This window comes from Poecilia reticulata, linkage group LG23, assembly GCF_000633615.1.
Source record: "Poecilia reticulata strain Guanapo linkage group LG23, Guppy_female_1.0+MT, whole genome shotgun sequence".
NCBI classification, from domain to species: Eukaryota; Metazoa; Chordata; class Actinopteri; order Cyprinodontiformes; family Poeciliidae; genus Poecilia; species Poecilia reticulata.
Window position 1 is genome coordinate 4,059,393 of NC_024353.1, and position 15,753 is coordinate 4,075,145.

The window sequence follows — 15,753 nt, forward strand, 5'->3', positions numbered from 1 at the left end:
CACTCTTGCATAAAAGCCAGACTTTTACAGGGGGACAACTAATAGTTGTCCTGTCAACAGATCCTCAGACATGTACAGTGGATCTCTGGCATTCCTCCAAAAACTACCATGTGCCTCTTGGCTGCTTCTCTGATTTATGCTCTTCTTGACCGGGCTGTTAATTTGGCAGTATGGTTCGGTCTTAGTGGGGCTGCAGTTGTGGAATACTTTTGAAATAGTTTAATGACAGACTGAACAGTGCACTGTGTGCTTCCCAAAGCTTGATAAAGTATGTAAGAAACTTATTCCTGATGTAAAAGAAAAAGTTTAGAGGTAGGGATACTTTCATAAGCATTTGGTGTCTTCAAACTGAAAAGAAAAAAAGAAAAGACCAACTAAAAAGAGAAAGTATCCGGGCTTGGGGAACAGCTTTGATTAAAATCCAGTACATGAGCGACTTTCCAGTTGGTTTGGAAAGACTTGCGAGGCAGAGTCTCCATCAAGGCAACCCCACCTGGAAGTCAAATCAGGGAAATCAGCCGCAGCTCTTTTAATGATCCACATGCTTGAATTCACACACACACTGTTTGCTTTGGCTCTCCTCTAACTCTTGATGGTCCCAGCGGTGTGAGACTGTTTATTAGGGCGCTAATCAGCAGCATTGGTTAATGCAGGAGGCTTATTAGCAGCCTTGAGGAGCTGATTTAGGCACATATGTTTAAGAGATTAAGCTCAGGTTAACCCAATTATGAATACATGCTCAATATCCGTTGAACAAATCGGTACACAGCTGCAGGAGGATTTGGAAAAACAGAGCACATCACGTTAGATGACAGCAAAATTACCCCCTTTCTTTCCCTGCCTCTTTAACACACATATATCTGTTCAGACTTTCAAGCTCACAGACGCCTCGTTCTGATTATGTGATGATGCGAGGCAAAAAATGGATGCGGGGCATCAGGTTGAAGTGATGACATTTTCCAGAGCAGCATGAATCAACAGTGTGATCACAAGTTGCAGTCCTTCCTGCAGCATAAGAAATTTCTGTTATTTTTCTAAAAGGGCAGAAAGTGTTGTTTGAGCTCCGACTGTTTTATCTTCCTTGGTAATTTTTCTCAAGGAGAAGCTTTGACATTCTGAGAAATAATGTACTTTGATTTCTTGTTTTGTAGGGATGAAGTTGGAGAGAACTGCTGGCCGGCTTTAAATGGCTAGATTGTTAGCCTGTGAGCAGAAAAGATAAAAATTGGGATTTATGCTTCCATGGGTGGCTAGGATGAACGTTTTCTCGACTGGAAGCCTGTCTGGTGTCACGAAAGGAATCAACACCAACACAATTTGGCACCAACGTTAAATGACGTAAACAATTGGTCTTTGAATAGGATCTGTCAAATTGCACGCCATTTCATTGCCTTCTTGAGTATTGAACAAGGTGTGTTGATCTCAGCAGTTACACAGCTGTCATTTTGGTTGCAATCATTGGACTTGGTGTCAAATTCCCAATAAGGAAAGTAACTTTAGGAGGCAGCTCATCCTACGCCTAAATTACTGATCAACAACGTTAGTTTATATTCACTTATTCTCACACAAAATGAGTTAAAAGTATTAATAATATTATCCATTTAAAAACGTCAGTAAGACATTTATACTACTGAACCTGCATGTAGAGCTGCTGCCCTGAACGTATGGGTCTCCGTTCCTTAACGACTTTACCTTCTGTGTTTCCTCCCGTTGAACTGCCGAAGCCCTCTGTCCGCTCACATCATTCTCACGCCCGATTATGTGCATTTCATCAACTTCAATAAAGCCCCTCAAGGGTCAACCGTGTTAAGAATTTAACACGGGTGTCTTTGTTGGATTCGTCAGCTACGCGGTAGGTAAAGTTGCACCTAAACACTGACAGGTGTTAGGAGCAGTGACACGAGTGCAGCTGTGCGTTGCCCCCCAGTAATAAACCGTTTCCTTGATCACAAAACCGTGACAAACAAAATCCACACGGAGAATAAATGAGTCAGCTTTGGATAAATTTAATCACTCTTTTTGGACAGGGTGTTGAGCATGACTCCCCCTCAGAGAAATGGGTGGACAGATTTGGACATGTGTGGGTAAATCAAGAAAAATAAATGAATAAATAAAATAAATGACAGGATCTCTGAGTAAATCCAGAAAACGTACTGGACATTTTGCAAGAAAACGGCTGGATTTTGATTTTCTTTTTCCATGATTACCGGGCTGCAAATCACAAATGACATCAGGAATTTCAACACGAAGCTCTAGTCGTGTGTCTGAACTCACGGTTCAGTACATTGTGGTGCAACAACCTGGACAATGTTACAGTCGCTGGGCTAGGGGTAGCAATAAAGTCCTTAGGCATTTCTTTTAGAGGGGGGCAGCTGTTACATTTGCTTCATGGCTGTAAATTGTGGTTTAGAGAAAGGCATTGCTTTTGGGAGCTCTGAATGCTTTGGTAATGTCCTAATCAAGGCCTCTCTGTGTTTTACCCCGTCTCTGCTCTCACCGCCTCATTCTCAAAGGTAAACATTTTCACAGCATGCAAATACCCAATTTTGTCTATTGTGCGATTCTGCGAACTCTTTCCTGTGTGTGATGGAGTGCCAGTGTGCTGCTCATGTGCTTTGGAATGCAAAAGTATTCAAATCCCCTGATGTTTTCCAGATTGTCTCACAATGCAAGTAGAACTGCACTTTAACCCCCCAAAACCACCCAGTTAAACATCATGGTCGTAGTATCATGCTGTGGGTGTTCATTTGGGGGAAATAAGTGCAACTAAGTACAGGCAATTAAATAAACATGTTAGAGGCTGCTAAATACGGGAGGCTAGGGTGGAGGTCCAGCTTCCAGAGAGAAAACAAGCCAGAGTACCAGTAAGATTGTTTGGGCTAGGGTTAGGGTTAGACTGGGTATTAGAATGACCCAGTCAAAGGCCAGACCTAAACTCTCTAACTTTGCAAGGGGCAGTGATTTTCACTTTAAGCGAAACCCCAGAAATCTGCCGTTGACTCTGAGCACAGAGGAGCCGCCGAGTTTCAAAAGGATGCGTGCAATTCCAGATAATCCTACAAAACCTGCAGCCCTGCACTCGAGACTCATCCAACCATGAAATTGAGATCAGATACAACACCGAGAGGGCCTTTCTAAACAGCAACACAAAGATAAGATACGCCAACACCAGCGAGCACACAAAGTCGGTTGCATGCGGTCCGTGTTCGAGCAGATTTGCCCACGTGAGCCAACACGCGGTGTCAGATAACATGAATCCAAACAAAAGATTTCCACATAAAAATTCACACGCGTGCTGGAAGTCTGCTACATAAAATGTAATCTGTTCATCGTGGAAAGCAAATCACCTCAGTGTCATTGTCCTTGCCCCATTTATGTACCACGTAAACTCGATCCGTAAGGTTATTTGCAGGTGCCGCTGAGAAATGGTGAGCTGGCCCGTAGAGGGTTAAATGTGGCAGAGGTGAAATGGAACATCGCCTTTATCAGAGGTAATTTTCTAGCTCTCCGGTTCTATTGTCCCTTTTAAGAATACTCCATCGAGATCCTTACTTCTACTCTAAATAACATTTTAGATTCATCTGAAAAGATTCACAGAGAAAAAAAAAGAAAATTGAACGGATAACGAATACTCAGTCCATGGACAGAATCCAAACATGATGCCATAATGAATGAGGGACTTACTGCCGAATCCTTCCCTGCCCACTTGCATTCATCCCTCTTGGAGGGGGTGGCGGGCCACGCAATCTGTGCAAAAAGGAGAAAGACAAATTCACGTTAGAATGGAGGTTGAGAGAAAGACGAACGTGTCCTCTCATGAGACGAATGCAGGGAAACCGTAAATCCTCAGTGCAAATTGGGGGGATAAAGGGAAGCATTTCCACTCAAATTCCGTTGAATTTGCCTGGAAGCGATCCATTTCAGGTCACTAAATTTTCGATTTACAATGTATTCCCGATGACGAGGCGAGAACAGCTCACAGGAAAAAACTAATCAAAATAAATAAGTTTCACAAAGTAAAACATGCCAGGTGTTTTTTTTTTGTGTAAAATACACTGAAAGCAATGAGAATATTCAGAGGTGTCAGCAGCTGTTCTCATTCAAATTTCCTCACGTTAAAAATCTTAAACATGAGGTTGTACTTTTCACTTCAAATATGGTCAGAAAGTTGTGTTTTGCAGCTTGACTCGGAGGAGTTTGATCTCACCGTTATTCACTTGTGGCCCCTGGTGTCGCATTAATTGTGAACACACACTGAAGGAAATAAGCTGTAATCAAGTAAATCTAGGATGATTATGCTCTCAGGACGCAGTTGTGACAGAGATCTTTTCTTTCCCTCCCTCTCCTAGTCACACAGATGTCAGTAGACAATGGAAATATATGCACATACATGTTCATGCATTAATACATTCTCACATTTCCTTAGTCCAAAAATGTGCTACATCTCCTCTGTGGATCAGCTGCAGTTTGTTAACACAAAAACCTACGCAGCTTTTTGGCATTTTCCTGTAGTGATGCTAAGCAACGCTTGTAAACAAAAGACAAAGAAATTCAGGGACACATTTCCCCTTCTTTTTTTTTCCTTCTTTCTTTTACATGGGTATGTATTTTTCATCAGTTTCTTTTCCCTGTGCAGCCCCCTGCAGCCTGCAGGCAAGTCCATGTCAGACCCGTGTGTCTGATAGCAGCCCGAATCAGATAAAAAGACTGTTAACCTAGTCCAGGTGGAGTAATGGAATTACGAACAGCCGTGTCTGGACCGAGACAGACGGTGGGCGGAATGAAGGCAAAGAGAACGGGAGATGAAGTAATGGATTCCAGAGGGGATTTGGGCGGCAGAGGAGAGGAGATTCAACTCGAGCGCGTTTCTCTCCAACACACAAATACCACCAAACTTCAGACTAAAGAGGGGGTTTTGATTTTTTACCTGTTTGTGGTCTCTGTTTATGTTGACTAGGTCGAATGAGAAGACGTAGTCCTCGGCTCCAACCAGCAGTCTCCCTCGCTCCTCGTCCAATAAGAATGTGTCGTAGCCCGAACTGTTTGCCAGGCCATTAAAGGTAAGGAGGTTACTGGATTCTAACATTTCTGAAAGAAAGAAACGCAAACAAAGAATCACAAAAATGCAAAGAGGAATTTCAAGTACAAGTAGTGCCAGTAAGTATATTGCAGCTTGCTAACATTCTGCTTTTTTAGTATCTGGGTAAAAAAAAAAAAAAAAAAAATATATATATATATATATATATATATATTTTGCTAATCGTGACGTGAGGCACTGCAAAGTTATAACCAAGGAAATTACATGTTTCATTAATGTCCACATAAATATTTGCAGGCGCTCACAAACTGAAGCACGCCATTCAAGTCCGGCATTAGCAGTTTTAAGAGCGCACAGCATGTCACAATCAGGAACCGAGCTCAGGCTGCTCAGCCGTGTGATTGGCTGAATAATTCATAATGGAGTCAGAAACAGTGGAAACACTTCATGTAAGGAATTATGCGTGGGTGGTTTCATGTATCTGCAAATAGGTTATTACATAAATTACCATTAAGGGATTTATGACTGCAGACGCACTTCTGCACAATGTTTCATTTAGACGTACGGATTCGTGTAAGGTATGAGACGTCGATGCGTCACTGAGCAAAGAAGAAAACCAAGAGCAGTCTGTGGCCTTTAGGTCCAGCTGCTACTTCATCCATAAGTTAAAGTTTAATCACTAAATCTGTGTTTCCTCAACTATGAGGAGGTTTAGAGCTGCAGTATGAAAGCCAACAACAGAGACCACTTGTTTTCACAAAAACTAGCAGAAGCAAAATGGAAAAATGAAAGAAACGGATTTCCTTTCAATGCATAAGTCCCTGAAAAACGACTGTCGTGGTTTTTTGGGGTTTTCTTTTCATCTGCAACTAAGAAATACATTCAAATGATTCGTGATTCTAGGTGTTTGTGCATAAATTAAAATAAATTAACAATGTTACTAATAGAACTGATGTAAAAAAAACATTTTTTTTTATTTTATGGAAGAAGGTGTCACAGTTCTTCAAGCACATTCAATCAGATGTCCTGAAATGTTTCTGGTACTATCCAGGAAAAAGACTCAAATGTCCCTTTAGACCCACAATGAGGCACTGGATGGTTAAATGTTACCAACTGGAAAACCTTTTAGTCAATTTACAAGGTGAGTCAAGCGTGTGGCGTACACCAAAATTTAGAATTCAGCTATAAGCACTGACCATGTACACTACGGAATCAGTTTTGCAATATGTTAAAGGAGAGGAACCAGGACAAAACTCTGAGGCAAACCAAAGGAAAAACTTAGAGAAGGGGCATGACTGCTGTCCATTAAGCAATTTGTTCTGGATTCTTGTTCAGGAAACTTTAATAAAAGTAGGTTTGATTTGTCCCTCTGGAGATTTGTACTGGACAAAGTTGATCTATTTTAATTATTTTTGTGGGGAAAAGTCTCCATCTTAACCAGAACCACAAAACGAGATGAAGAAACAGCAAGGACATTTTTGGAATTATTGCACTGCAAGTTGTTATAAAGCTGTTGATTATTTAAAAGCAAAACTCTGTTTTGTCGCAACATGTTTTAGTAGCACGTTTCTCTAAACTATTTTTAAATCAGTATAGCTAGTCCAGAACCATACCGTGCAAATAAACAAAAACAAAAAAATTGTTCAATATTTAATACATATTTCTATAGCGGACAGCAAAGGTTTGTTGTATTTCCGTATCCAAGTTGTTCTAGATATGAATATTTTTTTCACAATAAAAAGGTGCAAAATGTTAGCTTGTTCTGTAACTGGCAAGGCAGTCTAAACCTAAATTTTGTAAAAGAAAAAATGACGCATTTATTAATGTTTTACTGAATACACAACATTAATCCATCAAGCATCACCATCAGCATCAAGATTAGACACCAAAGTCATTGATTCATGACATCAAAACAAGCACAACCAAACAAATACACATAAGAGAACAGCCCAGTCATCTCTTCCTACAAAACATGGCTTGATGGGACGTTATAGAAGTCATCTGCAGCCGGTCACAGTGCGTAAGATCTTGGAAGGAAAGGGAGATGGATGAATGACGCGCCGTTTCTATCCGCTTTGAAAGAGCAACAGGCGGGTGGCATGGGGCTGCGAGAGGGCCGTGGTTGTCACCTAATAAAGATGGCTGCACCATATCCACGTCGGCTGAATTCGGGTTCGAAGGAAGCAGAGTGGGTGGGTGTGGGTACGAGTGGTGGTCTGTGGTCAAGAGTTTGCGTGAACATTTTGCCCAGAGAAGGGAATGCGTGTGGGCTTCAGGGTGGAGAGATTGTTACTATACTTCAATATCCTGCCACTCGCAAACACGTGGCTACCATAACTGTCACCACTTCAATTCTATCAGATTGGGATTATTTAGAAAATGCATAGATTTAAGAACTTTGATTCAAAGCTGCTTTTAAGCAAACAACCCGAATCTGAAGGAATGTAGAGAAACTGATGACGTGTTTAGATAGGAAGTCAAAAAGAAGCACAAGGATACAAGAAGCCTTTTTCTGTGTTATATGGAGACAAGTCTTCAGGTTCATTCAAAACATGGAGAGAGTCAGATTTAATTTAAATCAAACAGGGAAGCAGAATGCAGTACAGAAAATTCGCTTTGCATTCTGACTTTGAGAAATCCACCTCCATCAAGTGGGAAATATGGAAATATGATTTTCAGTCAGAGTGGCAAGAAGTCGTCTTATGTTTCAGCAATGAAAAAGTGGAATGGACATGGCAAAAGGAAAACTCGACATGGACAAAGAATGAATTACATCTAGAAGATTTTGGGATGGCAAAGGAGCAACAGGATAAGTTTGAATACGCAGCTGAGAGTTGAAGCAAATCGATGGGAAAAGAAAAAAGAAAAGTTGTCCGTATGTGACGACCCGTGTGATGTGAAAACAAGCTGAATCCAGGGGCTAATCCAACATGAACTCTGTCACGAAAGGTTTCCTCCAAATGAGCCGAGGTAGAAAACGAAAGAAAAAAAAAAAGAGACAGACATACATCTCTCGACATGTGGCGATCTTTGACAAAGACAAGGTGGCCTGTGCGCACGAAAACACAGAAAGGGCTTTATCTGGGCTGAGATCTACTGTGGTTTTGGGGGAAAAAAAAAATTCTGAGAGAACTGGGGCGTAAGCACCTAAGGACCTCCAACCTAAACACAGACACGCTCGTTTGGAAATGGGAGCACAGGAGACGGGGAACAGCAGAGCTCATACAAAATATAGCAACCGAGCGGAGAACATGCATATTCACAGAGAACATAAACTCTGGCACACAGAGGGAAAAGGAGATTTATCATAAATGCGCCGTGTTATTTTTAAAAATGCAAGCCCCACTCTTAGACCTACACCGTGACTTGAATGCATATATCACACAGGTTCTACTTGAAAACAGATCTGTCCAGTCAATTCTAATCTACTCTGAAGTTTTTTTTTGCTTACGCAGCACAAGCTAGTTTAACAGCAGCATGTGGAACACAGTCCCTAACCTGGGACCCCCAAACACACAAACACACACACACACACACACACACACGCACACACACGCACACACACACACACACACACACACACACTGTGATGAATGTGGCCCCCTTGCCACACACAGCAGGCTCACTCAACCCATTTAGTGCAAACAGATACTGACACAAAAACTTCTCAGTACACATTCACTGAACACAATTCAGCCAGACACATGCAATCTTTCTCCATTCAGTGTCCATTTTTGCGCTCTTTTCTTTTGCACAAATGCACCAACTGCTCATGTTCAATAACAAATTCTGCTGTTTACATGTGGAACCTGAAGCTATGCTCATCAAGGCGAACACCGCCACGCTTTTCACATTCACTCAAACATACACAAAAAGACGCCACACACCTGCGTTCATACGAAATCCCCGAAAATCTGTGATTTAATTGAGCTTGTAAATTAACTTGATTTAAAGAAACAATGGAAACTTGGACATGAATCCTACAAAGCTCATGTTTGGCACCTGGAAACCTATTCATACCTTCAACCTTCATACTGTGTCTTGCTGCAAACACAATATTCTGTTTTTTTGATAAGGTTATAAGTGACAAACCAATGCAAAGTATTTCATTGTGTGAAGTTTAAAAAGAATACATCGTTTAGAAAATCTAGAGTAAATAATCTAAAGACTGTGGAGTGCATTTGCGCTCAGGTACTCCTGAAGTCTAGAGAAAAAGTCTTGAAAATTGTTCTTTGAAACAGCAGCTGAAGTCAGATTGGAGAGTAATTTTGAAGTCTTGCTGCAGCTTCTTCAGTTGCTTTACTTCTCAACGTTGACATGCAGATTTTCTTTCAGGATCGCCTGAATCAACACCTCCACCGTCTCTTTTGGAAAGGAGCTTAATGTTCTCCAACAATCCTCCGAGGGCCGTCGTGAATCCGTTTCATCTCAACTCAGTTCAAATTACGCACAGGTGGATTCCACACACAGATTAGGTGAATTCCCTGTGTCCAGAAATGCTAAATCCATTTGGACCTCCCGACAGACACGCAGCTGTCATGTCGTTATGCAATTGTGAATAAATCTGGTGTCCATCTTGAGCGAACAGTAAAACTGTCTCAGAAAAATTAACATTCTGCAGGAACTCAGCCTTATATACATCAGGGAAAGTTACACCAGACCAGCAGAAATAATAAGAAACTCCTTCAAAACAGATCACTTCTGCAAAACGCTGCAACAATTGTGTTTATACCAGTATTTTAAATAATTGGACCACAATATTTTACTCAGAAGTTTAATTTCTACTCTAATCATTATGATAATGCATTGGTTTGTCAGCTGTTTTAAAAAGAACAGAAGAGGAAAAAAGTATTTGTGCTGTCCTTGTCCTGGAGAATAAATGTGTGGACACTGCGAGAAATGTTCACAAATAGATGCATTTTTTTTTCTTTTTAAATGAAATCATCAACACCCAAAAATACAAAACCAACAAAAAAATCTGATATTTTAGTGTATTAAAAAAATGCATTTTAAGTTCAAACAATGGTCCAAAAATGCTGAATGGATACAAATTCCTCTACTAAAAAAAATAAATAAAAAATGGAACAAAAAAAAAGTTATAAAAAATACTATTATTCCCAAAATACCAAATGTGGGCAATATTTTCATTAACCAAGAAAGAAATGTCCAAACATGAAATTAAGAAAATCAGAAAGACACAGATAATATTACCATGCAGATGTGGCTAGACATTAGAACATTCCATCAGCATTTTACATTAATGTAAATATTATGACTGCTTTTATTAAAGCAGTCTTCTGATACAAGGACAAGGGTATTTTTAATTGTCACAGTACTGGGCAGCTGTTTAGGAATCAAGTAGCCACAACTGTAAAAACACAATTCAATCTCTTGGCATAGTTTGAAAATGATCAGCTGAAGTTGTAATTTTTTTCAATTTGGCAAAAAAAAAAAAACAACCAAAAAACTACTGTGGCTTTAGATCAAGTTCTACTTTTTTTTTCTTTTTCTGCAAAGCAAAAAAAATATCTTGATCTTGTCTCAAAAAACTAAAAGAGCATTTAGTCAATGTAAGGGGTTTTCACTAGAAGCACCCAAAGCACTTTAAATTCTTATTTAATTCATGCACAAAGAAAAGAAAAAACCATATATAGAGAAGTACAGCTTGAAACTGGAAAGTACAAGCAAGCCATTGACATAAATTAGCATTTGTGTCTCTATCATATTTTCAGTACAGAAAATAATGTGCATCATGTATCACAAAGCTTTGGAAATGAAATAAAAAAATACAAAAATTCAAGTGCAGTTGTCTATGGAGTGCCCTTCACTCCCCCATTCAGCAAGCAGGCAGGCATTTTTAGACGCCTACATGCCACGCAACGGCGGAATAATGAAACTCCATGAAAGAAAGGAGACAGGGCATTAAATTATGTTTATCTGAATGCCGGCTCTCGCGGCTGCGCAAATGTGCATTTGAGTGACGGGGAACACAAAAGCCCCACAGCAGAAAACACTTGACTGAGATCTAGCAAATAGATGGAGTTCCATTAGAACATTGCAGCTCTTTTCGAGAGTCGTTTCACCCATCAATTGTGCAGCAAACGCTCAAAAAGAGAGGAGAGGCATTTTCAAGAAATTATTCCTTTGCAAAAAAACCTACAACTACAAAATAATGATTAAATACAGATAAAATTTAGAACCCCCAAAAGTGTTGGTGAAGTCACATGTTTAACTTTTTTTCTTTTCTTTTTTTTGCATGCAATAAGGAGCACAATTTGCTGCTCCCATGGCAGCCACAAAACACAGGTGTTGGAACATGAAAACAAAACACACACGAACCCCCCCCAGAAAAACGCCTGATGGAAATTTGCTTTAAGCTTTGCTAAAGAAAGTGTTATATTATCTTAAGCTCAAGGATACCCACACATGCCAGAAAAAGTTCACCACTTTGCTTTTGTCTTTTTGAAACACAGTAGCAGGTGTGGGGTGGTTTCCCTGGCGACCATCTGTATAATAACACAGCCCGACCTACGAAAGACCTCATTCAGGTGTATTTTGAGTGACAGTCTGCGACAGGGAACAGGTTCTCTTTCAGCATGCATTTTTACCATGAACTCTGAGGCAAAGAGCAGCTCTGGTGCGAATTTTCAGATTGGCATGAATGAATTCAGTGTCGACTTCATTGTCACTACAATTTTGGCATTCAAAACCGGTCCGCAGTCTATTTTTCACGAGCAAAAAGATCCGTAACCAAATACACCGCCAATTATAAACCAACTGTGACTGGAGTTTATTGATGACATTTGTAATGCACATTCTAGGGATTGTTTTTCTATGCCGTTGCAGAGGCTTCAGTCTTATTTTTCCTCTCCGATTTCCCTCATGTGCGAAATCTAGCAGCTCGTGCCTGGGTTTTATGTGGAGGGGATAAAGTCGCTACTAATTTTAATGATTACAATATAAAAAAAAAATATTGACGTATTTAGTTTTTATTATTGTTTTTTGGGGGGTTTTTTTAACACTAAAAGCATATTTGGCCAACACACACACACACACACACACATACCATTTTTTGATTGTCTGTGAAACGCAGCAACGATGACTTCACCAGAAGGCCGTAAAAGTAAAGCAGGAGTCTTTCAACCAACAAAAGGGCAGTAAGTGTTCAAAGTATCTGTATTCTTGACTTTATAACTGCGCAGTGAAGGAAGCGACATCAGTAGTCCTCTGCCTCCAGTAACCTTGCAACTGCTGCTAAGAAAACACACTTTTCTGCAAAGTTGAATCGTTGTTCAAAGCGTAAATGCAGCAAATTTAGACAGAGAAATTCTCGCTGACCTTCACAATAAGAGTTTAAAGTATAAATGCTTTGATGTGAATTTCGAAAAACGTACTTTAAAGACAGTTTAATAAAAAAAGAAAGACGATTGACAAGTCTCACCTTGGCTTGTCAAAACACAGCTGTCTGATTGCTGGGGGGCTCTATGGTCTGCAGAATGCAACTAGTCTTTTAATAAAGAGACAGTTATGAAATACTAATAATATCAATATATATATATATATATAATACGTACTAGTACTAACAACCATATACCGAATAGACACAACATGTATGATACAAATATTAGCATTATTATATCACTACTGAAGATTGTAATTTGTTTGTGACATTAATTTAATAACATGCTAGCATGCTTGAATTTATTATCTTTAATATTCATCACTTGTACAAACACAGAACAATCAGAAAACGCTTGGTGCTCAATCATTTATGACTGGCAGACAGAATTTAAACGGCTACATATTTGTCCATTAAATATTCGACAGCTGTTGGACTTCATTTTATTTTCCAGCAGTAGTATAAGTTTCATCGACTCCACGGATATCGTAAGAAGGTCCAGCGTATATGCTACTGGAATTACCATTTCTTCTTAAACAATTGTTTACGCACATTTGATATATTTAGATTTTAGCTTCATTTTAGTCGTTTTTTTTATTTTTATTTTTTTTACAGACAGTCCTAATAAGATGCTTAACATGTGTCTGATGTTAATGGCAGTATATATTACTAGATATGCTAATAGTAGGTAATATTTATGCTGCAGGAAATTGGAATAACCCCTGCTAGTATAATCCAGCTTGTATTTTAAAAAATTTATGGAAAATAAATTGCACACAATGAACATTATCCAAATACTTCCTATTTTTACATCCATTTTAATAGCCTAAAAATGTATGGAATTTTACTCTCAATGTTTCCTCGTCTTCAACTCTGGACATATTCTTGTGATCGCAAGAAATTCCAGTGTCCCCTTCTAGAAAACGAGACAGGATAGGAAAAACACATTTCACTGGAGGATTTGACGGGATAAGCAAAGCAGTAAAAGTGTAGCAGAGTGAGAGATAAAGGCAGCAGAAACCTAAAATCAGGGATAATGACAGCAGGCTAAGCCAGAAACATGAGCTCACATGAAAAACACTCACACAACAAAAGCAGTAAAATGTGGAACCATTTCATTAGCGTGTATCTCCTGTAGTCATTGGACGGCTGGACCGCAGAGACCAGCGCTTTGACCACAGACTGCTTGGGGCCTGGTTGCCAGCTGTAGGGATCCCACTAACCCACACACACACACACACACACACACTGCTCAAATGCTCACAGGATAACCAGGCTGTCTGGGAAAACACACATGCACATTTCTCTTTGGTATGTAAATAAAGCCAACCAATGTGAGCCTCACGGAATAGAATAAACTGTTAAAAATGGGTTGCGTCTATCACAATATCACTCCTGCAGAAAAAGGGAAGATAGCACCATCACCGTGCAGCTTGATGGATGGACTTTGAGAGGAACCAGGCTGTGGTTATCATGGCCGTGTCTGGAGCCCGAGCCTGTTAGTGCAGCCTGTCAGCCGCACGGTGTAGCTGAATGTCAGCTCTGCCATTTTATTACAAATTAATGAGGCGAGGCTAGAGATCTGAATGTAACCCCGGCAAAGTGTGACATCGAACACACTGAAGCGAAAGACGAACTCGGTAATAAATCTGAGGACAAAACCAAAGATCCCAGCTCGCCATAGTATCCGAGGATAACGCGTTACGCTTTTTTGCGCGAGTATTGAATGAATTTTATTAACGTCTTTGCACTGGAAGAATTACTACATCAAAACTGTAATCTGTAATTTGTTCATTTTTGAGGTTTCTGTCGGGGGGAAAGAAAAACCAATACACAGCAAACTGTAAATAAAAAAAGACAACTTGTACTTTAATCGTTTTCGGCTTCAACTATAATGCACAATGCGCTAACATACACCTATTCCAAACAACAAATCTTTACATGTTCCTTTGACTAGTTTACCGCGTTTGTTTGCCTGCTAATCCTTTCCCTTTGTCACTCATTCTGTGCGTCTTTCTGTAAAGATGTCCCTCCTTTTGGTAACAGGACTCTGCTCAGATTGAACGGTGCACCCTTTCTCCATCTGACTGACAAGACTTAGCAGGTGGTGGGACCCATTCATACCCACATTACTGCAATCTGCACAAGGCTGTAACTCAAGCCTGCGTCCCAAACACAGATGCAAAGACACAGGATTTTTTTTTTTTCTGGCGTGCATGCCTGTGCATTTCTTAAGTACACATAGACCAAAAAGTCTTTACGTGTGCAACACCCAGAACACCAATTGGTAAATAAACACAAGCGGTGCTGGCGCTATCTCCTGTTGTGGCTTTTTGAGCTCTGATCATAGTTTTCGATACGAATGCATTTTCCTTACGGGAGATATGCCACATTCCAACGAACAATCTTGGGAGAAACCCAAGGATGAGGAACGAGGCAGCATGAGATTTCCAATTTGTGGTAAGTATGAGTAGAGATTCTACTGCTTCACAGGTTTTAGACAAACATTTACAACCAAAACGGACAGCACTACGTCTTAAAGCTTTATTTAAAACACAAGTTATACAACCTAAGTTTAGTGCCAAGTTCTATATTTTTTTTACACTTCTAAACATTTGTTTACCTGTTATTTTCATTTTGACACATAGTGAATTCACGGAATAAAAATCAGTTAAATTTAGCAGTGGTTTTCTCTTATCCCCATCTATCTATATGCTTTCCAAAACGTTTTTGCCTTACTTGCAAACACTCTTCCCATCAAAGTTAGTGGATTGTTTTAAATTCTTCAAATACTCTGGTCCATCTGTGTAGACTGCATCTCTGGAATTTAAAAACAAGGTCAATTTTTACACATCCTCACTCTTGCTTTTTTTTTGTTTGGTTTTTGGATTGAAAACAGCAATAACGAGGTTCTTTTAATGTCTTCTTCCCACAGCTGTTTCTATTGATCTGTTTCCATCAACCTTCAAATAAGAAAGAGAACGACTGCGTGGAACAAATCAACTGTGTCAGAGACAACAAGAGCTACAGCTCATTTCTTTACCCGAGCGCTGAACTAATGCTTAGAATACCTTTCAGTTTTATTGAAGTTGGTGTCAATATGAAAAATATAACGGAGGAGTATTCTCGGGGTTTTATTGCACAAAATAATGCACCTCTTTTCTGCTCTGCTCTTAATATAACACACTGGTATTAACTGGGCTGTCTGCTTCAGTTGCCATCCTCCAGGGACAGCTACACCACAGAGCTGCTGCTTGTGTCATCATTATCATTTAAGATAATCAATTAAGCTTTATTTTCCAGTTCAATATTATAT

At 39.7% G+C, this 15,753-nt stretch overlaps 1 protein-coding gene across 2 annotated transcripts in view; it reads right to left on the bottom strand.

Moving 5' to 3' along the window:
- Positions 1-15,753, bottom strand: part of sema3aa (sema domain, immunoglobulin domain (Ig), short basic domain, secreted, (semaphorin) 3Aa) — a 37,031-nt gene that overhangs the window by 15,910 nt on the left and 5,368 nt on the right. For both annotated transcript variants that reach the window (XM_008400625.2, XM_008400624.2), the window contains exons 2-3: positions 4,928-5,088; positions 3,685-3,747 (exon numbers count right to left, since the gene is read on the bottom strand). In XM_008400625.2, the coding sequence (XP_008398847.1) occupies positions 3,685-3,747; positions 4,928-5,088 (224 nt within the window). The remainder of the gene's footprint in view (positions 1-3,684; positions 3,748-4,927; positions 5,089-15,753) is intronic.